At 46.7% G+C, this 26,404-nt stretch overlaps 1 protein-coding gene across 6 annotated transcripts in view; it reads left to right on the top strand.

Moving 5' to 3' along the window:
* The first annotated feature begins 2,750 nt into the window (after positions 1–2,750).
* baiap2a (BAR/IMD domain containing adaptor protein 2a) overlaps positions 2,751–26,404 on the top strand; it is a 60,338-nt gene continuing 36,684 nt past the window's right edge. For 2 of the 6 annotated variants that reach the window (XM_035398786.1, XM_035398785.1), the window contains exons 1-3: positions 2,755–3,274; positions 20,749–20,824; positions 24,260–24,346. In XM_035398786.1, the coding sequence (XP_035254677.1) occupies positions 3,203–3,274; positions 20,749–20,824; positions 24,260–24,346 (235 nt within the window). In that variant the 5' untranslated portion in view covers positions 2,755–3,202. Of the gene's footprint in view, positions 3,275–20,748; positions 20,825–24,259; positions 24,347–26,404 lie in introns of all 6 variants that reach the window. The other 4 variants (XM_035398782.1, XM_035398784.1, XM_035398781.1 and 1 more) reach the window with 4 other exon arrangements.

Below are 26,404 nucleotides of genomic sequence, written 5' to 3'. Positions count from 1 at the left end.
CAATTTTAAGTTCTACAATTTAAATTTTAAAAACAGTATTCTAATTGCCATCTATGTGACTTTCAGCATTCCCCACCATGATCTCTTGACTAGAACAGTTTCAAATGAAATTTGAACCTGAGGAGATCAGATCATTTTATTGGAATTCTCTTTTTGGCAGCTGATCTCTGCTTCCCCATTACACCCACTGCATCAGCACAAATGTTCTTTTGAGCATTTGATTTCAGCCCAATCTCTGCTTTACAAACAACTGCAATCAATACAAGTTAAACCATTTCGGTCTGCAAATTCGCTCCAGTTTTTAAGGGAAGTTAAACACACAGTTGACATAAGGCAAACTACAAAGATTGTTTTACAACAGTAAGCAAAATGTGTTGGCCTATTCCTCTCAGGGTAATATCATAATGTTGCTTGTTGTAGCAAACCTCTCTGTTCCACAAACAAGACACCCCTCCCCTTATTTTGTCCTAAATGCTATAGAATAAAGTCAAAGTAGCTGGTGTAGTTGGTGCGTTTAGCTCTACAAACATTCAGAGACAGGGAAACGTGACTGTTGCCTGTGATGGTAGAACATTCTAGCAAAATCTTTTGATAGCAGGGCTTTTGCCCTTTAAGTCATATGTGATCCCCCACCATGGCACTTTCTCAGCACTGGTCCTGTCTCTTATCAGGTACCCTGTTTAAAATAGCAACAAAAAATATATGGAGAGTGGACTGTCCTGATCCCCTTTTACAGGATTACAAGATTTGTGTAAAAAAATAAGGTGATATTAGGCCTTAGAACATATTAGTGGATTGTTCATGTTTCAGCACTCACCTGGGTAATACACGGCAGCCATTTTATGACAGAAACCCCACTACCCGCCAGCCAAGGGGGAGATGGCAGAACTACAAGAAAAACCTAAAATATGAAAGGCAAAGCCGTCTAATAACAGTACCATGACAGGTTTGCCAAACTGGGGATGCCATCAAAGTAATCAGAGATTAAAAACAAATTAGTGGGGGGATGTTTCAGGAGAGAAATGTGTTTGAGTGATGGTTGGGAAATTTTAAAAGGAGGTATGGGGGGTAAGTTTTGGAAATGTGTACAGGAGTCAGTTGGGAAGGGAGTATTGTCAGAATCTGGCAACGCTTCCTGTCAGTGTTATGGGGGATCATCTGCATAACAGTCTAGGGCATCACATCCTGAAGCCCTGGATCCATTTTTCTTCATGCCCAAATATCTTTGACTATCAATTTATTGACTGTTTGAAATACTGGGGGCCACAGGAGGAAAACTGAGCAATAAAAGCTATAAAATTTTATTTATTCATCTTATGAGGTGTGTGGTTTTCACTATTATCAGACACTTGGTGGCGCTACAAATTCGACTGAAAATCGAACATTTTAAAATTCACCAAAAATAAAATAAAATATGTAGCAAACCACACTTTCCGCACCCAATGATTTCTCAATAAAAGTGACCAACATATTTCCTTCTCCCATATTGAAATGTTTTGTAAAAATGTCACTCCGCTGCATAGGCTTATACCACAAACATATGGGATATTATATTCTATTGCAGTTCCACTAGGTGCAAAATTCGGTTGTAACTATATAATGATTATGTACCTCCCGTGTTGTTTGTAGTTAGGTCTGATAACATAATGAGAGCGTTTTCTAAGTGGGCGTTCAATTACATTTTGTATATTTTTAACCATGGTTTGCTTTGTGTAATTATTGTGGTGCATACCCATGATTAATACTCCCAACGTCCAGCCAACAACGAGTCCTAGACAGGGCACGTTTACCTCGCCCGCAGGCATCAGTTATAGGCCACTGTAGCAGGTGCTGAACTGATCCATTTATCCATATTTTAGATGCAACAATGTAAGGTACAACGCGAGAATGCGTTCGCACCTTCAGATTACTAACACCAAGTAATTCTCGTAATTCGAGCATACAGTGCTCCACGTTTGAAGTGCTGTGCATACATTGCGCATGTTCTATTGGCTTAACAAAGGTTTGCAAGTTGATTTGTAATTGGCACCAAAATGCTAGTGCCATGGATAGATAAATCCTGACACGAACACATAATGTGTTTGCTAATTTTACAATATGATTTAGCCAATATTATTTGGCCCGGTTGTTATACATTATAAACAATCAGGTTCTAAAGCATCATTGTTGTGATACATTTTAAAAGCAGCCACTCCAAGACCGTATTTCTCTGCACTCGCAAACTGGTATCAATGTGGGCAGCTGTCGTTTGGTGTCTGGAAGGTATGGGGGTCTATTTTACGACCATAATCAATGGAAAGTGAGCACAGTCTTAAGAGAACCTGGTGCTGGATCTGGAATCCATTCCAAGGGCCCACTTTAATCTTTGCGACAGTGATAGAATTCACCACTGCCCCTCCTCCCCCCTCTCCCTCTCTTTCTTTTTAGGTGCTACTTCGAGAAAGGACACGAGAAATCAATCTGTTTTTGGAAACTAATGATTGAACACAGAAGTCCTTGTTCAAACTGCTGATTGCGCTCAGTCGATGATGCACAGAGAACTTTGCGCTTGATAAAGCTCGAAGAATGCTTTTGGGAAGTTAAACATTCGGGAGCATATTTCACATTTTAACCGGGCCATGGGGTTGCACTGTTTGTTAAAACGGTGTGGCCTGCGCAATGGAGCAAGATATTCTTCCAGTTAATCTTCAGTCAATGTAGTGCGCTGGCCAGAATTGATATGCTCAGGTACAGGAACGTGATTTGGCTTGAACCACTTGATTCGCAGTGGAGACGAAACTCGCCCTCTTCCGACTGCGCGGCATTGCTGAATATTCAGTTAGACTTGATTCAGGACTGACACCCATGCACGGTTGCGATTTTGGAAAGGTTTATTTTAAAATACCGGAGTTGGGAGGCGGTGCAGTGGGAGGGATTTTGGGAGAATCGAGGCGGTACCCTGTAAATTGAAAGCTCCAAGCGTATGACTAGTCTCCAACTCTCTCCCTCCCACCCGTTCCCCTTGCAGTGGCTGTGTGCGTGGGTTAGTGTGGGTGCAGTAAGCGAGCTCATCATAAAAGCTGCAATTTTCGCTTACAGACATCTCCGCGTATTCATACCACCGCAGTTTTGCGTCATATATTGAAATCTTTTACTACCGTTATTTTTGCCTTCAGATACTTTTTTCACGGATAACTCTTCTTTCAATCGGGAAATCTTGTTTATGGTTTTGCCTGGAGCTTCCAAGATGTCTCGTACCGACGAGGTCCATCGCATAACGGAGAATGTCTACAAGGTAAGCCCCTGCAAATTGTGGGAACTAGCAAGCTAGCTTTGTAGGCTAGCTGTCGGGGATATGTCTCGCATTAGATTCTTGTAGCAATCATATGTGTTTGGTTTGGGGGTTCTCTTTGTGAAACATTTAGGCTACTTGTATTTTTGTTTATTATCTGTTTTCTATTTCGCGTAGGCTACTACGCGGTTTTCTATCCACAATGATTGCAAAGGGAAATTATCTTATCTGATCAAATGTCTTATGTCCCTAATCCCTAGAGTAACAGAATTTAGCTTTATCGTTGCAACAGGTAACTTAGCCCCATGCTCACGAACAAGCGGTGAAGGCTATCCATTGGTTTAGACCTCTTCACTAGTCAATCACGGTAGTTCTTTTGCGATCGGGATATTAAATAGGTATCGTTGTCAAAACGGGCGTTCCGCAGTGAGGTTTCCTTCTTTTCTTAATGCTGTACCACATATTACAAAACTCTGTTTTTGTCCTCAATGGCAGAGTCGATGCGACTATGTAATTAGATAGTCACCATTGATCGTTTGGTCTGGGCCAGAGGTAGGATATGTAATTCGTCGTTTTCGGGGTGAGGGGTGCTTTGAGACTTTGACTCTGGGGGCGGGTTCAATGATAGTTTTTGGGTGACTCAAAGTAAAACGTCAGTTTGGAGTTCGCAACTTTGCGTCTACCCTGCTTGGCGTACGATTATTCGATTTTGAGTGTGATCCACACCCTATACGTCCAAGTATTTATTCATCCAGTACCTTTAGTTGCGGACCGTGACGCACAAAAAAGCACCATTCCTCACACCTGCCAGCATATTATCCGTTCATTTTAGCATAGCCCCACAGGTAGCCTATCTCCTCTTAAGTTTGTAGCCTACTGTATTTGAAAGAGAAAACGGAGCGACATTCCGACAGAGGCGTGTTCGTTTCTTGTGACTCCTGCCTTGTTGCGACAGGTTCTGCCAACATTTGCCTTGGGGGTGTTCCACGTCAAAACAAGTTGAGCGAAATATTTGGCTAGATCAAGTGGTTTCAGACTGGAGTTGGCAGTAGTACCTAATGCCTTGTGATTCACGAGTTCACCAGCGTTTTATGTATATTGTTTACAAATGGATCAGAACGCGCCATTCAGTGTTTTTTATTTTATTTATTTTTTATGTAATGTTGTTTAATGACAATGAAAAAGACAGGCGTTCATCCAGTACGTTGTTGGATAATCCCAGTCGCTCCTGGCCATGTGACGTCATCGGTCTATAACATATGATACTCGGTCATTTCAGCACTTCAAACGGGAACAAAAGAATCTTTCTCTTCCCACATGATACAGAACACTGTCTACCTGTCAGAGGAGATGCCGAACTGAAAAAGAATTGAGAATGGGTTGCCACTGTGTGTGTGTGTGTGTGTGTGTATGTGGGGGAAGGTAGTATGGCTCTTTGAAAAGGCAAGAGGGAGTGATGCAGATGGACTGGGATTACTGACTAGCACTGAGTACTTAGCATCAACCCACCCCCCCCCCCCCCCCCTTCCAGATTTTGTCAGACCCAGACGCTGGAGTGGTGGGAGTGGGCAGATTTGTAACATATGCTGCACTCGCTCGTAACAAACCAATCCTACGACTCATCCAGTGACTCCCTCCTAGCTTCTATTGCCCTCTGATCCTGCAACCCCCCCCCCCCACCGCCTCTTAAACCCCCCCCCCCCCCCACAAACACACGTACCGAAAACACTCCAAACCCTACAGCTGCCTGTGTTACCACGCCGTTTGTGATCTCCTCTGCATTTGTGTGTTGAGGTGTCGGAATGGTTACGCAAGCCAGCGCCAGTCTGATCCCTGGGGGGGGAGAGAGCGTGGTTCATGCCGTCCTCGCGTTTCTCTCTCAGGTCTGTGTGACAGGCAGAAACGGCAGAATGACACAGATGAAAGGGATCGTGGTTAAAAATTGGAGGATTGAGGGTGAATGTGACCCTCTGTGGCCTCTTGTGTGGTGTCAAGGACACTCTTCCCTCCTCCCTCTCCCCCCCCCCCCCCCCTCGTGTGAGATATGAGAGTTGGTTTGACTGGCGACGAATCCTCAAGGAGAGAGAGAATTGGACTGCCCCCCCCCGCTAACCAGCTGGTGCAGACTGGAGGAGTAGGCCAGGAGACTAATCTTCACAGCTTAAGCACAGCAGACGTAAACTAGCTCACCACCGTGCCAGCCCCCATTTCCGTTTAACCTAGTATCCCCCCCCTCCCCCACAGGAGAGGAGCAGAAAGCTCTCCTAGCCCAGAGACTGTCTGTGACAGTGTTGATCAAGCTGATCATGTTTCCATAGAAACCCCAGCCCTCTTCCCACACATATACTCCTTCTCTGTCCAAGACAACCTGAAAGAAGGATGTACTCCAGAGGAGTGTGTGTGCGTGTGTGCGTGTGTGCGTGTGTGCGTGTGTGCGCGTGCGTGTGTGTGTGCGTGTGTGTGTGCGTGTGTGACAGGTAGGGGGATAGGGGGTAGGGTAGGGTAGGTGAGGATTTTTCTGAGCCTGGTGTCTTGCTGGTGATTTCTGGGTTGTTCTGTACCGCTCTCAGTACCGGGCTGGGGGTTGGAGTGTGTCTGACTCACACCCTCCTGCTGCTGCTGGAGAGAGAGAGAGGGAGAGAGAGCGAGCGAGAGAGAGAGAGAGAGTAAGAGCGATAGAGAGCGCGTGAGAGAGAGAGAGAGAGCGAGTCTGCCTCACTGTGCTGTCAGCACATGTGAGACATGATGAGAATTACTCTCTGACCTTACACTCCGAGTGCAGAGGAGAGCCTTTCACTGACGGACAGACAGACACGGATGGAGAGACGGACAGACATAGAGAGAGAGAGAGAGAGGGAGAAATGGCGAGAGAAAGACAGTTGGACAGCCTGTGCGTGTGCGAACACGTGCACGTGGAGAGATCCGTGCCACGTTGATCGGGGAACCTGTGGGAAACGTTTCCTGGAACGTTAGTGCTTGGGTGGATGAGGCTGTGTGCTGGGCCGGGTAGTCTGGACTTTAACTTTCGCTAGCGACAGGCTCACATCCAGGCCAAGACCGGGGGAACATAAATGACATTGGTTTAATTTGGCCAGGTACCCTCCTGGTTGCACTGGACGTCCTGTAGCATAATGTGGCTTTTCCGTGCCTGTGCACATGTGTGTCTGGCATGTATGCTTGTAAGTGTGTTTATGTATGTGTATGTTGTGTGTGTCTGTGTGTGTGTGTGTGTGTGTAGAATGTGTACGTGTGTGTGTGTTGCTGCAGCTGCGTAGTTGTGTAGGGACTTGGTTGGGCAGTTGCTGAGTAATTAACTGTACAGTTTGCGAAGTGAAGCCTCTTAATTGCTGCATTGTGACTCATGTAAACGAAGGTGTGTGTGTGTGTGTGCGTGTACACATCCATGCATTGCACAGAGTGCATGCTTGTCCATTGATTGCATATCTGTCTTCGGATTAAGTGATTACGTCATTTCCTGTCCGCTTGCACGAGTACTTTGATTCTCCTTCCCTCCCACCAGTAACCCTGTTCCTCAGACTATAATTGCCTTTATGTGCGATCGCTACCGAGGGAGAAATCATCAGATAATTATCCTCATGATCTTCATTATGTCAATAGCAGCTTCCTCCTGATTGTTCTCTCAGCGTCTGTACATAAGTGCTTTATTGTGTGTGCGTGTGTGTGTATTTGTGTACATGTGCGTGTGTGTGTGTGTTTTTTCTTTAATGGTGTATGGTGTGTCCCCCTCTTTAAGATAATGCTAGCTTAAATGTTCAGCTTCAAAGTATCCAGGCTCAATGGTACAGGAAATCACTAGGCCCCTGCAGCCCCCCCCCCCCCCCTTCCCCACACAAACACGCACACACACACACACACATACAAATGAACATCCACTAATACACGCACGTGTGCTCTTGTGTGTGGGAATGATTGTTTTGAGTGTCCGTGTGTATGTGGCACACACACATGACCATAGCTTACGGGCTCCCTCTGGCTCAGCTTGACCAGGCCATCTCTTTGGGGGGGCGGGGAGGTGGGTGAAGGCGTGGCCAGGCGAAAGTTTTTTAGCCTGGCAGTTTTGATGGGGGGGAGGAGGACCACAGTGTGGCCAATCAGAGCTTGCAGCACACCTGCCAGGTGTGTCTCATTTGTCAAGCCAAGGCCATGACTCTGTGTGTGTGTGTACGTGCGCTTGTGTGTGTGTGTGTATAAGTGCATGTGTGAGAGAGAGAACGAGAGCGAGTGAGTGAGTGCACTCTTTGTTCTTTTGTGTGTTTGGGAGCTCCTGCAGGTTGTGTGGAATGCCAAGTATCTAGGTGAGGCCATGTTTTTTAGTTCTGCTGCCGTTTCTGTGCCAGCGGATCAGGGCCGTCCAGGTGTGTTAAGCGGCACTCGTCATACTAACTGAACACACCGTGCTGTGGGAGGCGTCCCTTCGCGCGCTGACCCCGTTAAGGCGACTGCCGTGACGTCTTTTCCGCTCGCGTCGAAACTGGGCTCCCAGTCCCCAGCGGAAGAGACTCTCCCTCCTCTTTCTCCGAGCAGGGCGCTTCTCTTAACACGATCAAAACCTCCCCCCAACACATTTTATACGCCTAGGACGTTGAGTGAGCGAAAAGTAGAGCAATCTCTCGGCCTGTGCGGTGTGCAGGTAAGCGCTTGAATGTGAGGGAAGGTTCGGTTCCGGTGTCCACCTGGCTTCTTTTTTTTTTTTTTTTTTTTGGAAGCGAAGTGTTTTTCCAAGGATTGCTCTGGCAGTCGTGAAGAGTAGGCCGACGCATTTAAAGGACGCCTGGCTCTCCTACGTGGCACACTTTTTTCATGTAGGAGGTCTGTACGGTTAGTTTCTTAGCAACAAGGCAGCATGAAGTGTCTGTGTTATGTCACCATCGTGAGATGTAGGAGCTTGTGTGTGTGTGTGTGTGTGTGTGTGTGTAAGTGTATTATGTATATTGTATATGTATAATGTAAGATACACCACAGCATGCCGTATATGGCATGACCAGGTGGTGAATAGCACAAGGCTGTAAGCCAAGGACTGTTACTCACCCTGAAATGCCATATATATTTTGCATATGCAGTGGCATGGAGTGGTTTCTATCTCTCATACCATGGCTGTAACTACAATACATGGGAAAATTGTAATAAACTGCATATTAAAAACTTTTAATCAAGTACAAAACTAAAACCATTATGTACAAATTCGCCACTTAGCTAAATATAGTTCCTCTGGAAACGGTAGGTGACACCTGAGTTCGGATTCTATCACTATCAGCTGTTGAAAACATAAGAAAAGAGAGAATACATTTAACAATAAAAAACTAAGTACACATTGTTGGTATGATATGTTTCACGTACGGTATCATGAACAGTCAGTGTTGTTATTTACTCTAATAACTAAGTTACATTAATATTTCCAATCTTAAATACTGCACCTCTGACCACAGAAATGCTTATCTTGATGTAATTTGTTGCAACTAAGGTATTTGCTGGATAAAAACACTTTTTGTCCTTATATTTAACCTTAGTGATTGGTTTGGTGAATCAACTGTTATGACCTGTTGCTATGGTTACGTTTCCTTTTCTAAGCCAACAATTAGAAAGTTTTCGGGCAGTGATTTAGGACTGTAATGAGGTAAAGTACCCGGATTACTATGCCTATACACAAATATAATGCATGGCTGTCAACCAATCAGAATTGAGTATTTATCCAAGACACGGTGTGTGTGTGTGTATATATTCAGTGAGCTCCATAATGTTTGGGACAGATATTTTTTTCTTGATTTGGCTCTGTACTCCACAATTTTAGATTTGTAATCACACAATGTGATGTGATTGAAGTGAACATCTTAGCTTTTATTTTAGGGTATACATTTTGGTTTTATCATAATAATAATATAATAAACCTTTATTTGACTAGGAAGTCACATTGAGTTTAAAACCTCTTTTACAAGTGAGACCTAACCAAGACAGGGCCAAAGCAGTATAAATTGATATAATACCATGTAGATATTACAGCACTTTTTATTTTCTGAGAAATAAGAAAAAAGAGTCAGAGAGAGGCCAAACCTTATGCTAACCTAAACAAACTGTTCGAATGTCATTGAGAAGAAACAGCTCTGGTGAGCTCATAAATCAAGATTAAGCCAAGGAAGACCTCTATGGTGGATACAGTGAATTTGGAGGCATTTTGTTTAACTTGAGCAGATAATATGCTTCAGTATACTTCAGAATTTATTCTGCTGCTTCTATCAGCACTTACATCATCAATGAAGACAAGTGAGCCAATATCTGTGGCATACATGTCCAAACCATAACACTCCCTACCACCATGTTCTACTGATGAAAGGAGGTTGGAGGCTTTGGATCTTGGGCAGTTTCTATTGGCCGCCATTCTCTGCTCTTGCTGTCACTCTGATACAAGTGAGACCTTTTTCCAGAACCATACCAGCTCTTTTAGGTGCTTCTTAGCAAACTGTAACCTGGCCATCCTGTTTTGTGTCAAATTAGTGGTTTGCATCTTGCTGTATAGCCTCTGTATTTCTGTTCATGAAGTCTTCTCTGCACAGTTGTCACTGACAGATCCACACCTGCCTCCTGAAGAGTGTTTCTGATCTGTTGTATCGCTGTTTGGGGTTTTTTCTTCATTATGGTGAGAATTTTTTAGCTGTCAACTGTAGAGGTCTTCCTTGGCTAGAATCAAAACTAGATACCGAAAACTCTCTTATACCTGCACTAAGGAAGCAACTGAACACACCTGACTAATCAGAAGCATCTGTGAAGCCATTTGTGCTGAACATTGATGTCCTCAAATACGGGGACTATTTATACAAACACTGTAATTGTACATGGTGAAACCAAAATGTATAAAAATGGCCTTAAATAACAAGCTGAGAATATGCACTTTAACCACGTGTGAATTGTTTGATTAAAAATCTAAAAATTATATATATCTGTCTTTGTCCCTAACATTATGGTACTCACTGTGTGTGTGTGTGTGTGTGTGCATGTGCATGTGTGTTGAGACTGTTGACTATCTGCATTGCTTGGTTAATGAACATGGAGCGTAGGTGCTCTTTGGACTGTTTTGTGCAAATACCAGCTCCATTTTTTGCAGAGAAAACATCACTGAGAATTAAGCCATAGGTTCTGTTTTTCTTTCAGAGAAGGGCAGCACCCGAACGGAAGTCCACATCAATAAGGTCACGAGAGCACTTTAACACGTTGTCATGACATTCTTGCGCTATACCGTAAAGTAACCTCATGCCTCAATCGGTCCGGTGATGTTTCAGAACATAGTCACTCAGCTTTGAAATGGCTTCTCGTTGTAAATATTTAAAGTGGAAAGGGAACAAACAGCTGAGTTGTATCTGGATGCTTGTCGGCGCATGCTGGTACTCGCACATACACACAAATGTGCACTTGCATGCGCTGTCACACGCGTGCACAGCGCGCACACGCACGCGTGTTCTCACAATGGGGGCGGGAGGCTTAGAGCTGAATTCCTCCTCCTCCTCCTCCTGCTTTCCTTTTTTTTTTTTTTTTTGCTCTCATTCTTCTTGTGCTGAGACAAATGGCATCGCCCACGACCGAAACAGAAATACTCGCGCTTAACATCATCGTGTTACTGTCTGTACAAATGCACCTAAAGAAGATTCAGTTACGTAGTGTTACTCTCTGTACAAATGCACCTAAAGATTCAGTTATGTAGTGTTACTCTCTGTACAAATGCACCTAAAGATTCAGTTACGTAGTGTTACTCTCTGTACAAATGCACCTAAAGATTCAGTTATGTAGTGTTACTCTCTGTACAAATGCACCTAAAGATTCAGTTATGTAGTGTTACTCTCTGTACAAATGCACCTAAAGATTCAGTTATGTAGTGTTACTCACTGTACAAATGCACCTAAAGATTCAGTTACGTAGTGTTACTCTCTGTACAAATGCACCTAAAGAAGATTCAGTTACGTAGTGTTACTCTCTGTACAAATGCACCTAAAGATTCAGTTATGTAGTGTTACTCTCTGTACAAATGCACCTAAAGATTCAGTTATGTAGTGTTACTCTCTGTACAAATGCACCTAAAGATTCAGTTACGTAGTGTTACCCTCTGTACAAATGTACTTAAAGAAGATTCAGTTACGTAGTGTTACTCACTGTACAAATGCACATAAAGATTCAGTCACATGTAGCATTACTGTCTGTACAAACGCTCCTAAAGAACATCCAGTCATATAGGCTAGTCTTACTCTCTGTACAAATGCACCTAAAGATTCAGTCACATAGTGTTACTCTCTGTACAAATGCACCTAAAGATTCAGTCACATAGTTTTACTCTCTGTACAAATGCACCTACTGAAGATTCAGTCACATAGTGTTCCTCTTTGAACAAATGTACCTGAACATTCAATCACATAGTGTTACTCTCTGTACGAACTCTCTGTAACACCCGTCCATTTGGGATTCAAAACTCAAGGCATATCAATATAAAAAGCAGGTGGTGTGGTAAAAGTGTTGTGGACTGAAATGTTGCGGCTTTGAATCCTGGGGAGGGTGGGGGGTGCGCTGTTGTTGTAGTTGCACTGAGGAAGATAATTAGCTAAATTTTTGGAGCTGGCTGGAACTAGAGCAGATGGCTAACAGATGATAATTAATGTAATTCAGTGTAGTGTGATGTAATGGGATGTATTGCGATGTAATGTAATGTAATGTAATGGAATGGTTTGGAAATAAACAGCTTGAGTCTTGGTGCCTTTGGAGATGGGGAGGCTTCTGTAAAGGCAGGAGCCATGCATGCATGCCTGCGTGCACAGACATTGGTGCAAGTGAAGTTTCCTTTGGCATTACAATGGCAAATGAAGGTTCATGTGTGTGAGTGGCTGGCAAGGAGTGTGGGTGGGGTGGGGTGGGATTAAGATGAGACTTGTCCCTCCTTCAGTCACAGCTGAGGTTGTTCGCGGCCGGTCGCCCGGGTAACCGTGGCCTGCCGGTGCGGCTGTGTGTTTCCTTCGGATTGCTCAGCGGCGTGGGATTTTCCCTCCGCTCCTGCTGGGCCCCGCAGCCTGTGGGGCTCTGACATCTCTAGATTGGTGACATCTTGGATCTGGCTCCCTGGTTTCCTCCCCCCTCTGCTGTTGTCCATGTGCACTTGGAAGCTGTGTGTGCCGTGAAACCCATGACATGCTACCCTGTGAGCATGAGGGGGAAGGAGAGGGGGACACTGAAGGGCTGGATGGGGAGAGATGGAGATGGAGAGGGAGAAGGAGAAGGAGGATGACAATCTCAGCGATGGCCTTTTTTCCCTCTGTCTCTCTCTGTTTCCCTCTGTCTTCTGTCTCTCTCTCTCTCTCTCTGTCTGTCAGAGATAATTGGAGGATTGCCTGTGGACTGCAGGGGTGTGTCCACAGTGGCATTTAATCTGAGCGGGGGCTGGAAGAGAGGGGGATTGCTTTGGTGGAATCTGTAGCTGTTTATTTATTCTCATTATTCTGTAGAAATACCCCCCCCCCCCCCCCACAAACACACACACACACACACACCATTGATCCACGCATGCATGTGCACATAAACTCATACACACAAATATTCAGCTGTTGCTGTCTGTAGGAATATTCTCTCTCTCTCTCTCTCTCTCTCTCTCGCTCTCACTTCTTTCACACACAGACACACACACAGGGCTATTTGGGGAAAATATATATCTCTCCATGGAGCTGTTAGAAGTGACACATCAGTGATAAAGCATCCAGCTGAAAAATACACTAATATAAACAAAACCAAGCCATAGGCCTAAGTGTTTCTCTCTTTCTCACACACACACACGCACGCACGCACGCACGCACACACACACACATACAGAGCTAGATATGATTCCAAAAGCACCATCATTCGTAACATGGACTACAAACAGAGCTGAACAGTGATTCATTCAGTAAGATCGGCATTACCTCTTATTATTGAAAGAAAAATGTTGTGTTCTTTGGATTACATCATACTAATGAATGCATATTGCCTAGCAACGATATATAGCAATGGAATATCAGCCACTTTTTTTATTTAATTAAAATAAAATAAAATAATAATGATGTTCCCAAATTTGGAGTGACCAGTGAGGGTACCTGTCTGATTACAGTAACTAGCTGTATGTGCTACCAGTTTTCTTTTCATTCTACAGTATGCAGTCACTGCACCATAGGAGTTCATTAGTATAAGTAGTGCGATACGAGTGACTAGAGAAATTCCTCTTGAGTCGCGATGAGACGAGGGCAAACCCTCTGATTGGAAACCCTCTCTCTCCGAGCGATGCCACAGCCTATCAGGTGCCACCCTGCCGAGCTGCCTGCCGCAGCTGGCCTATCGCGGCCAAGATTCCATACCAGCCGGTGCGGCGCTTCGCGAACTCTTGAACCCGCTGGCCAGGAATTTTATTTTTATCCCGCAGAAATGAAGTGGCACAGGGGGGGTCTGTTGTACACGGGAAGTTCCGCTCGCTCTCGAAACAATCAAAAAATCTTTTTCAGAAGAGTGGCAGAGATGTGCAGCTTTAGAGAGGCACTCTGGTTAATGAGTCACGGTTAGCTCCGCACTCTGGAGGATGCCCATCTGAAGTACTTAACCGCAGCGGTGCTTTTCAGAAGGGGCCGACGTTAACTGCAGCACCAGTTAACGGCATCGAAAGATTGGTGAATCTTTCAATGCCTCCATCTCCTTCTCTGGACTCGTTCTTCCTCTCAATCCCTCTCTCCCCTCGCTTATCATCTCCCTGCCCTTCACTCTGTCTCATTCTCCCTTATTCTCCCTTAATTCTGCCTCTCCCTCCCTTCTTCCCTCTCTCTCTCTCTCTCTCTCTCTCCTGGCTCTGTAGGTTCTGTGTGGTTGGGCGCACGCACCCAGACCAAACTGAAGCACCGCTCTGCTCCACACCACTTCTGCTCTTGTTAATATTCTTTAGCACATTATTCAGGTCACAGTGCTCCTTCTTAAGAGAGCCAGTGCTTTAAGTATGAGCCCGTGTGCATGAGCTTGAGCATGCGTGCATGTGTGTGTGCACAAGTATTTATGGATTTGTCTGAGAGAGAGAGAGCGAGAGAGAGAGACATCTGTCTGTATCTATACTCTACCTTCCTACCCTAGTACTATACCTGTGTGTTTGTATGCTCTACATTACTACCCTAATACTGTACCTGATTGCTGCTATACTCTACATTACTACCCTAATACTGTACCTGACTGCTGCTATACTCTACATTACTATCCTAATACTGTACCTGACTGCTGCTATACTCTACATTACTACCCTCATACTGTACCTGACTGCTGCTATACTCTACATTACTACCCTAATACTGTACCTGACTGCTGCTATACTCTACATTACTACCCTAATACTGTACCTGACTGCTGCTATACTCTGCATTACTACCCTCATACTGTACCTGACTGCTGCCATACTCTACATTACTACCCTAATACTGTACCTGACTGCTGCTATACTCTACATTACTACCCTAATACTGTACCTGACTGCTGCTATACTCTACATTACTACCCTAATACTGTACCTGACTGCTGCTATACTCTACATTACTACCCTAATACTGTACCTGACTGCTGCTATACTCTACATTACTGTGCTGTATGCTGTGCTGAGTGAAGGATCTGCATTCATGGGATTCCTCAGCATAATGAAAGACTTTATGAGTTTTCTTCCCATTGCTGCTCTGTCATTCAGACTCAATCTGGAGCTCCGTCAGAGAGAGTTTAGTGTGTGTGTGTGTGTGTGTGTGTGTGTGTGTGTGTGTGTGTGTGTGTGTGTGTGTGTGTGTGTGTGTGTGTGTGTGTGTGTGTGTGTGTGTGTGTGTGTGTGTGTGTGTGTGTGTGTGTGCACGCATTTGTTCGTGCCCCTCTACAGTCTCGTGGTGGCTGTTAGTTTGGAGGCATGTACGGTGAGTGGAGGTTGACTTTAAAAGTTATTAATGTCTTTATTGTTCCCACACAGTGAAAGTGGAACAGGCATTCCCCTTAGCCTCTGTATCTAAACGGAGAACAGAGGTGCAAAAGAAAATCCCACGCGCACCCACACACAGGCGCACGCTCCACGAACGCGCACACACACGCATGCACAGGCATGCACACGTGCAGCCTGCATGCAAAATGCGTCCCGCCCGCCGCCGCCTGAGCATGCGCGAGGGACGGGAGATCTCCGGGGTTGTCAGACTCGGCTCCGCCGGCGGCCGCGGCCGACAGGAGAGAAGTCCCCGCCGCACCTGCCGTTAGGCTCCTGTGTAATTACAGAGTGGGGGTGGGGGTGGGGGTGGGGGTGGGGGTGGGGGTGGGGGGTGGGGGGGGGCGTAGTTTTAGGGTAGCCATTACCGCGGCGCGCTCACTCTCCCTGTTCCGCCCCTCCCGCGGTCGATTAGCGGCACGCCTGCGGAATGCGGCCCTGCGCAGCGCGACGCAGCCGGGGCACGCGGTACGTGCAGCCGTTACCCCGAGCGTCCCGTTTCTGCCCGTTTGGCCACAGGCACTTCCTGGTTTTTTTAATAAAAAAAAATAAAAATAAAAATTCTACCTTCTGTTTTTATTTTACTTACACGCATGCATGCATGAATGCATACAGGCATGCATGCATACGTGCCGATATACATATGCATGTACATGCACATGTACATTAACTCACATGGTGAATATTGGTGGTATGAGGTCGTCCTGACTTTCCAAGTTAGAAAATTTGATAGCTGCCGTTTTAGGTGTTAGGGAAAGGCCAGAATTGCAGATACAATGTGAACAACTGATACGATTAGAAAAATTAATAAATATATAAACAAATATAATCAAAAGGGCAAGTGATGTAGGCAATTGATCCACTAGGCTATATTGTTTATAGCCTTGCCTGTCCCACTGATGCCACACTGTTTTTGTGCTGACCCAACTCTGTCACACCCCGTCTTTACTCACTATAAAGCAAATAACTACTCACGAGGCAAGGAAGGAGAGAAAGAAGGAGGGAGGGAAGAGAGGATAGGTTTAGATCTGCACGAGCCCAGAAGAAAAGGGTGCGTCCCGGAGAGGCCGGGTGTCTTTATCCTGTGTGTTTATGGGATTGCGAAGGCCCCAAAAATGCTGTGCTTTTGACAGGAAATAGTTTGTTCGGGGGGGAAAATCTGAGTGTGTGTTTATCTCACAAGCGTCTGTTCTTCACTCTCACCAAAGAAGGCATGATGGTTACATTTCTATCCTCCACTTTTTCTACTCCTTGCTTTCCGCTCCCTCTTTCTTCCTCCCTCCATATTCTTATATCTTTCCCTTCTCTTTCTCTCTGGCTCCCTCTCTCAGCTGTGTTTGTTGGTTGGTATGAAGCCCTGGTCGAGTTCCTGTTTGATGTCCTCTGTGCGCCAGGCTGTGTGCTTGGTTCCTGTCTGGCATGTTTATATAGGCTAAGTTATGAAGCATGACGGTTTTAAAAGCTCACTACGCCCTGTTTACAGGTACTTGGATTCCTCAGAGCTGTCTCAGCAAACACACTGTCGGGAGGCTCTGCACAGTAATATTATCAGTGTTAAATCGACTCTGTTGGACTTATGTACTCCGTAAGGGTTCAATTAACACTGGGTGCCTTCTTGGTGAGTTGTGTCACTTCGACACGTTTCTCCTCATGAAACTCCGTCAGTCCAATAATTCCCCCCAGTTATATTTTTCAATTAACAGCAGCAACTAGGGTAGGAATCAATTAGGAGGAGGCTGGCTGGACCGAATTAGTAATGTAAGTGCTCAAAAGAAGCGTTTAGTCACTCGTTTTCCCAAAACGAGGCAATGAAGTGCTCTTACACATCTCTAAATAGGCCTATATGGCTATGTATACCTAAATGTGTTCTATACAATGCATTAGCCTATATGTTTTTGGCCCTAGTAAGAAATACTGTTATATGCAGTTGTCATTTTACTGTACTCTATGCAAGTGTATATATATACCCGGTCTGTAGTTTAGATGTTTAAACTCCATCTGTAGTGTATAGATGTATAAACCTTGTCTGTAGGAGTTCTGGGTAGATGGGTAGCTGAAGATAAATGCCTTACACCAGTTCAAAAGCAGCCCAGCTGTCTGCCATAATCCTCTTACAGAGTCAGGGTAGCTTGAACTGATACGGCTACTGTTTTTACCTGGCAGGGAGTGTCCTCGATTGCACCGCAGACTTAACAGACTAGTTTGGACTGTTTGCCGCATGGGAGAGACCGAAGGCAGGAGTCACGTGTGGAACAAGCATGCACACACCACAAGCACAAACGCACAACCGAAACCAGATGTGTGTGTGCGCGTGTGTGTGTGTGTGTGTGTGCTTTTATGGTTGCACACACGTGTATCTGTGTGCATGTGCAGTTTTGTGTGTGAGTGTGCGTGCGAGTGTACGTACTTTCGTGCTGGTGCACATACTCGTTTGTGGGTATGTGTGTGCGTGCATGCTTTGCTATAAAAATAAATAAAAACAAGCTCTTTCTGAAAGCTACAAATACAAATGCACATCCTTTAATAGCCCCCCCCCCCGCTGAAGGATCTCCCATCAGCCCCTGCGCCGTCCGTTCGCTGGGCGGAGACGCCGCTTTTCCTTCGTTTCCGTGGTTTTATTGGAGTGTGAGCGGCGCCTTCCCGCGCGACGCGGGCGGCTCTGGAGCGCCCGTCTCAGCGAGACGCCCTGCCGCTGAGGCGTTATATAAGAGCCAGGAAGACAGTCAGCACAAATATAGTTCTGCTTCCTCTCCCCGGGGGTGTGTGTGTGTGTGTGTGCAAGCCTTTCATCTTACGGAGTGATGCTCTGTGCGTGTTTCGGTGTGTGTGTCTGTGTGTATTTCAGGGAGAGGAAGACCATCTAATGAGTGTGTGTGTATGTGTGTGGCTGTCTTTCAGAGGGAAAGACCGTCTACTGTGTGTGTGTGTGTGTGTGTGTGTGTGTGTGTTTGTGTGTGTGTGTGTGTGTGTGTGTGTGTGAGTGTGTGAGTGTGTGTGTGTGTGTGAGTGTGTGTGTGTGTGTGAGTGTGTGTGTGTGTGTGTGTGTGCGCGCGCATGCTCGTGCATCTGTGGGTGTGTATACCATCATGGGCAGACATTGCGTTAATTACACAGGCTTAATAAAGTGAGCGCCTCCACCGCTAGGTCCGCGGCTCGCTCCTGCCCTTTCTCCCCTAACGCCGCTGAGCGAATGCAGCGGTGAAGTGCAGCTGAGGGGAATTAGCAGGCTATTGCTTTTAAACAGCAGAGCGCCGCTGTGTTAATTACACCATTACGCAAGGCTGTGTCCGGAGAGCCCTTAAGCGGAGCCCTAAAAGGGGGGGGGGGGGGGTGGGGGCGCTCGTACTGACTACGCGCTCGCGCGCTGCGCTCTCCAGGCGGACGCTCTCTGAAGGCCGGCTTTGCCGCGTTGCCGTCGGGAACGCACCGGGCCGGCTCGCCTCGCTCCACCTGTGCTCCGGGTGAGCGGCCCCGCGGTCCGCGCAGTTCGGCGGACGCTCCCGGCGACCGGAATTCACGCCGTCCCCGTTCGTCGCAGCCCAGTTTAACGGCTGCGTAAGCCCGCGGGACGAAGGAAGGTGACCCTCAGACTCAGCCAATCAGAGCGCTTAATCTTGCGGGCCAGAATAGATGAGTCTCTTTGCGAAGGTTTGGCGGTGGTCCATCCTCCTTGCGTTTGTGAAGACGAGTGAGTGAGAAGAGAGAGAGAGAGAGCAAGTAATGGAGGGAGAGGGGGAACGAGAGAAGGGTAGAGAGGGAGGAGGAGAGAGTGGGGGAGAGTGAGAGGGAGGGAGGGAGGGATAGTGAGACAGAGAGAGGCAGAGTGAAAGGGAGAGAGAGTGGGAGGAGAGATAGAATTGGGGAAGGAGAGGGAGACGGCGGCCCTCAAATCCTTAGAAAACATGGAGTAAGAGGTTTATCTTTTGCCACCAGCTCCTCTCTCCTACAACATTCCTGCTTTCAACAAGCTAAAGAGTTGTGTCCTTGTGCCAGCGGTGCTCTCTGTGTCTTACACAAATGTGGGCTCAAGTGGGGATCCTTTTTTATTTTAAAGGTTTTAACTTAATTGGTCTGTTAAGGGGCTCTTACTTAATAATAAATGATACAGAATTCATGTCAATTGTTAATGTATGTGTGAGTGATAAAAATTATTTTCTATGCAGTGTGTATAGATTGATGTATGCGCTGCTCACTATTGTAGTAGAGTGGTTTCTGTGTATGTGTGTGACCAAAAACACACATGTGTCATGACTAATAATTAATTCATTAAATGAATGACTTGAATAAATGAGCCGGACGAGAAGGCTGGTAGTCCTGACTGAGTAAAGACTCTCGTACTTTGTTCCCATCTCTGGCAATGATTGTTCTACTGCAGTTCAGCAGAGGCACAGAAAAATGTCTGGTGAGGGTGAATTTAAAATGGAGCCACCATAGAGATCTTCTGCTCTACAGTGCTGCATCCTGGTTGTGTGATGGAGCCACCATAGAGATCTTTTATGCTTTGGTGCTGCATCCTGGATGATTGATGGGCTTCCTCTTTCCATTGTTGAATTAAAGAGTTCCTGTGATGGCATGTTTGTGCAGAATTGCTGTGTAGACTATGCAGAAATTCAGGTATCGCATTACCATGGGTGGGGGAACCTGTGATTGGACCGTGTGGGTGGGGAGCGGAACCCCTCGAACTAACCAGGAAGGAATGCAGTCTGCTTTGTTGCCATGGTGATGAATGGTGAGGGGGGGGGGGGGGGGGGTTGTTTGGTTGTGATGTGGTGGAACGGACCCCAGAAAGGCCTGACTGGGGGCTGGGAGCTGGGAGCTGTGGTAGGGCTTTAGAGAGCCGACTCAGGGGAATGGAGGTGTGTTTTTCATATTTGGTTTGTTAAGTGTGTGTTTGGCACTGTGCCTGATAGCACCTGGAGAAACTCCCTGTAGGGGGCTGGATTTATACGGACACACACACACACACACACACATACACACAGTCACATGCGTGCAAATACACTATGTGACCAAAAGTATCTGGACACCTCTTGGTCTGGGCATGTTTTTTTTTTTTTGGTTTTGGCTAGGCACCTCAGTTCCAGTGAAGGCAAATCTTAATTCTGCAGCATTCTTGATGATTCTGTGCTTCCCCAATAGTTTTGGGGAAGACCTTTTCCTCTTTCAGCAGGGGGTTTATAGCAGCAAAGGGTGGACTGACTCCATATTAATTTCAATAATTTTGGATGAGATGTTGGGTGTCAGGTGTCCACATACTTTTGGCCATGTAGTGTATGCTCACATATGTGCACGCACACACACACACACACACTCAAGTTTGTGTTTATCATTCTGCTGCATTGTGTGTGTGTGTGTGTGTGTCTAACTTCAGTCTGCAGTTGCCATTCCTGATAATAGTAGGCTAAATGTATGCTGTCTTTCTGCATCTGTCTCAATATTAAACTCAACTCTCTCAATCTGTCTTTCTCTCCCTCAGTCCATCATGGAGCAGTTCAACCCCTGCCTGCGCAACTTTATCACCATGGGGAAGAGCTATGAGAAGGCCCTCTCCAGTGAGTATCTCTCTCTCTCTCTCTCTCCCTCTCTCTATCTGTCTATCTATCCCCACCCCCCTCCCCTTTGTCCTAATTTTGGTTGGGCCCCCGGAGGCCTGCCAACACCTCAGACTCAGCCTCTCCATCAGTAGTACAGGCAGGTAGCCGCTGTCCCCCTCCGGATTAGCAGGCTTCAGTGCGGGCCTGTTTTTGCTCAGGAGAGAGCGGGGGGGGGGGGGGGCGGAGCCGAAATCGTATCATGTGACGGTGCGCAGTCCTGCGTACCACGAGGCTGACTGACCCTCCTGCTCCTTTTTTTTGGACGCGGTACTGAAACGGCTGAGGGTGAAGCAGCAGCTCACTCAGGCAAAACTCACAACAGCAGTGCCCAGCCTTTGATTCGAATCTGCAGCACTTTGTGTGTAGAGCAGGATCCAGGGTCTGGGGAGAGTCAGTGGAGAAATTGCAGGGGGCGGGGGCTTAGACTGTTATCATGGCTGGTGCCTGTGACCTTCACATCAAGGCAGAACATTAATTCTTCATCTTCTCAAGCTTGTTTCTCTTTTGTTTCTCTTTATAAAATAGCGATCCAGTTCAGATTCATATTAGTCCATTAGTTGTCAGTTCTTCTTGCTGTCTGACTTTACCTGTGTCGGAGTGCACAAGCGTAGCACTCTTTGAGATCGTGAGGTGTAAAGTGATGCATACATGCAGTCAGTTATGTGTTCTTGGTTAGTGTTACATGTAATCTTTATACTTTGTGTGGGAAAAGTCCATTGTTTAGGTCACCGTGGCCTGCAGCCTGGTGCATTGTGGGAGGTAGTGACAGATTCCGTTTTGTTATATGGGGCAAAAGGTGTCAGAGGTTTTGCTTTATCTATGTGTGATTTGTGTGTCTGTGCATGTGTGTCTGTGCTTGTATTTGTGTCTCTGTGTGTCAGTTTGTGTGTCCCTTTGTGTAGGAGAGCGAGAGTGTATGTGTATGACTTCAGATGTTTGTAGAAAGAACGTGTGTTTTTTGTGTGGGTTTATGTCTGTTGTGTATTTATATACACAAACCTCAGGGACTTATCTGTGGTCTGTCTGCGTATGTGTCTGTGCATTTTTGTTTGATAAGGTATGAAGGGCCCTGTAATCATGTTGAGTCGTTTTGCTGTTATAAGTGCTCATTACTGAATATTTCAGCATTTCCAGATTTCATTTTCTCTTTATTAGATGAGTTTACCGGCCCCCGGGTAATTGGTGCGTCTGTACCGAAGGCCCTGTTTTTCATCTAATCTGCCTCACAGAGTAGGAACGACGCTCGGTCACGAGGGCCGGTGTGGGCTCGTGTTGCAGGCCTGTGATTTAGGGAAGAAAAGACTCTTGAGGAGCTGCCAGGCTGTAAATATGGCCACCGTGCTTTGGAGATCAGGCGGGAAAACCTTAGCAACCGACCGCACCTAGCTCAAGCAAAAAAAAAAAATAGAAACAATAACAACAAAAAAAACCATTTTCAGTTCTCTTACGTTGTGGCACTTGTGATCGTTTGTGTGTGTCTGTTCGCTGGCAGCTGAGGGGGGGGGGGGGGGGGGGGGGGGTTTAAAATGTTAGGCCCATCGGAGTCTAGAGTTTATTTGGAGCAGGTGGGGGGGGGGGGGGGGTTATTCAGGTCACGGCTGTCTTAAAGGGACAGAGCCTAGGTAAAGTGCGATTCTTGTGATCTATCACACCAATTCATTTGAATAGTTAATAATTCTGGGTGCTTTTTTTTATTGATTTATGGATAAGGAAGTGTTATCCCGTTGTAGCCTTAATACAACTTCATGTGTCTGAAATGAAACGCCCTTCTGCAGTACTCAAAGAATCAGATTAAATGTATGTAAATCAGCTTTAGGAAGTCAACCCCAGGTTCAGCCTGTTGTCTGAGTCCTGAGTTCTCTTCTGCTGAATGCCAAGGCCAGCCTGACTGTACCAGATTTAATCTTTCTTATGAGATTTGGTTGCCATGTAGAGTCACTGTGTTTGAGTCGCATTAGAGCGCATGTATCTACGCACTTCACCTGTGCTACAGTACATACACCTACCCACTTCACCTGCGCTACAGTACATGCACTTACACACTTCACCTGGGCTACAGTACGTACATACACCTGCACACTTCACCTGTGCTACAGAACATGCACTTACACACTTCACCTGCGCTGCAGAACATATACCAACACACTTTGCCTGTGCTACAGTACATACACCTGCACACTTCACCTGTGCTACTGTACATACCCCTACACACTTCACCTGGGCTACAGTACATACCCCTACGCACTTCACCTGCGCTACAGTACATACACCTGCACACTTCACCTGTGCTACTGTACATACCCCTACGCACTTCACCTGCGCTACAGAACATACACCTACACACTTCACCTGTTCTACAGTACATACCCCTACGCACTTCACCTGCGCTACAGTACATACACCTGCACACTTCACCTGTGCTACTGTACATACCCCTACGCACTTCACCTGCGCTACAGAACATACACCTACACACTTCACCTGTTCTACAGTACATACCCCTATGCACTTCACCTGCGCTACAGTACATACCCCTACGCACTTCACCTGTGCTACTGTACATACCCCTACACACTTCACCTGTTCTACAGTACATACCCCTACGCACTTCACCTGCGCTACAGTACATACACCTGCACACTTCACCTGTGCTACTGTACATACCCCTACGCACTTCACCTGCGCTACAGAACATACACCTACACACTTCACCTGTTCTACAGTACATACCCCTACGCACTTCACCTGCGCTACAGTACATACACCAACACACTTCAATTGGAGAACAGAAGGCCATGCTCCTCGCTGCTGAAACATTCTCGTCCTCATGAGAATGGCTTCCAGAGCAGAAGGTGTATCTTGCGTGACCCCTCATGAATTTGTAGAGGTCAGCTCTGCCTTGCTCATTCCTGCTTGCGGCCAAGGCTGTCTTTCATACTGCCGTGACAGTAGTATCAATAGCTAAGTCTGTTGTAATGGGCTTTGTAACTAGAGAGATTCATTCTGAAATCGATGGTTGTAGGCTTGAACCATAGGGTCCGTCAATATAGCTCCATTTATGGTATGTCTGTGGTAACTGACGTCTTAACTCTCCTGGAGAGCTGCAGGACTAGAATTGAGAACAGCTTCTCTATGGTCAATCAACATTTCTGTAGTAATTGATCTCCAAAATGTGACTGTTTAGTTTGGCTACTTCGATGCGGTGGATTATATGGTAATCGGCATCCTGCAATTAGAAGGCAATTGGTAGATGTGGACTATGAACCACAGGATTGAGGGATGGGGACTGTTGTTTGCTGCCATCCTCCTGTGATGTGTGATTGGCTGCCATCCTCCTGTGACCTGTGATTGGATGCTTAACTGATCTCTCACCCAATGCCTTCGTGTTTCCAGGTGTGACGTTCGCAGCGAAGGGCTACTTCGACGCGCTGGTGCGGATGGGCGAGCTGGCCAGTGAGAGTCAAGGCGCAAAGGATCTTGGTGAGTCTTTGAATGCGCCTTTAGTGGGTGGACTGGGGAATTCAAGAAAGGGTTGTCGGGGGTGCGGGGATGTGGCCAAGACCTGAGCAGGAGCAGTCTCCAACAAACACGCGCACGCATTCACACACACGCGCACGCACTCTCACACACACACACACACACGCACGCACGCACTCACCCATGCACGAACACACACACACACACATGCACACACAGACTATGACACACACACACTACACAAGTACGAGCACACATCCACACAGAGGTAGCATGTTACTCGGCACACTGCACATGCGCACACACACACACACACACACACACACACACTCACTCACACAAACACACAGCACACACACAAACACGCAGGCACACACACACACACATGCACACACACACACACATACACACACACACACACAGTCAGTGCATTATTGCTGGCCCCTATGTCCATATGGATATTTGTGATATTTGTTATGGCATCGTTTGCTTCTGTTCATCATTCTCTTCCTGCTTTAGTCCCAGTGTAATGTCTGCTCATATCAGACTGTGTGTTTGTCTTCTGCCTCCGAGCCCTTTGCAGTCTAGCACATTTCTCTTTCGCATTCCCCGAAATACCCCAAGCACCTCCCTCCCCGGCAATGAGTGCCCTCCCGCCCCTCTCACTCTGCGATGTGTCCCGTTACACAATGAGCGTTAGCACTGCACACGCGTACCTCACTCTTACGGATTGGCCCAATCCTGGCAGCTGTTGCCGTTTCAGGCGGGGTCACGGTGCTTAACTGTTGTGATTTGAAGATGGGCGTGGGTCAGTGACTGTCATGGTTTCGGAAGGGGTGGGACTTGGTGGTTTTTGTGGTTTGGGTTGGGACGGGCCTTCATGAGTGATTCGGTTTATGGAGGCGTGTGGCTTGGTGACTGATTTGTTTTTGTGAGAGGTGTGGCTTGGTGACTAATGGCGTTCAAGGAGGGGTGGGTCTTAGTGGCTGACTCTGTTTGGGGAGAGGCGGGGCTTAGTGACTGATTTGGTTTGGGGAGAAGAGGGGCTTAGTGGCTGATTTAGTTTGGGGAGAAGAGGGGCTTAGTGGCTGATTTGGTTTGGGGAGAGGCGGGGCTTAGTGGCTGATTCGGTCTGGGGAGAGGTGGGGCTTAGTGGCTGATTCGGTCTGGGGAGAGGTGGGGCTTAGTGGCTGACTCTGTTTGGGGAGAGGCGGGGCTTAGTGACTGATTTGGTTTGGGGAGGGGAGGGGCTTAGTGGCTGACTCGGTTTGGGGAGAGGCGGGGCTTAGTGGCTGACTCGGTTTGGGGAGAGGCGGGGCTTAGTGGCTGACTCGGTTTGGGGAGAGGCGGGGCTTAGTGGCTGATTCGGTGTGGGGAGAGGCGGGGCTTAGTGGCTGATTTGGTTTGGCTCTGGACCGGGGCTGTAGAGCAGTCGGGTGATGATGTGCGTGAGTGAACATGAAACCAATCACACGGAGCTGGGGCTGTGGGAATGAAGCATATCAGTGCTCTCTGTGTCTGACTCACATTATACCCACTTTCATCCAAATTACTGTGACAGTGTGATGGCTGCCCTGCTCTGCCGTTGAATGCTGGGAGAAATCTATCTCCTTAAAGAGTGTGATTTCATTCTCTGTGACTGAATAGGTCCTTGTCAGGCCCAGCAGAACCACGCAAGAACGCTGAAGGCAGTCAGGGAAGACGAGAGAAAGAGAGCAAGGAGAGCGAGAGAGAGAGAGAGAGAGAGAGAGATAGCAAGAGACCGAGAGCGAGAAAGAGAGAAAGCAATTTCTGCTTTTATTATTATTCATGAAGCTAAGTCTTTGTCCTTTTTTATTGTGCCAGACGTTTCCAGTCATTTCTCTGTCAGCACCTCATGAATGCAGAGTCCGCCGTGCGCAATCCGTTTCTCTCTCTCTCTCTCTCTCACAAAATGGAGGCGTTTGTGGGGGCGGGGAGGCCCTGTATGATGTGTTCAGCATGTACAGCTGCTACGGTGGTTCTGCCATGGGAGTGACATGGAGAGTTCTTCGGTACGGCTGATCTGAGAACAGTGTCTGC

The sequence above is a fragment of the Anguilla anguilla genome, chromosome 17, assembly GCF_013347855.1.
Source record: "Anguilla anguilla isolate fAngAng1 chromosome 17, fAngAng1.pri, whole genome shotgun sequence".
Lineage (NCBI taxonomy): Eukaryota > Metazoa > Chordata > Actinopteri > Anguilliformes > Anguillidae > Anguilla > Anguilla anguilla.
Note: the sequence above shows the minus strand (reverse complement) of the source record. Positions and strands in the feature narration are given on the sequence as shown.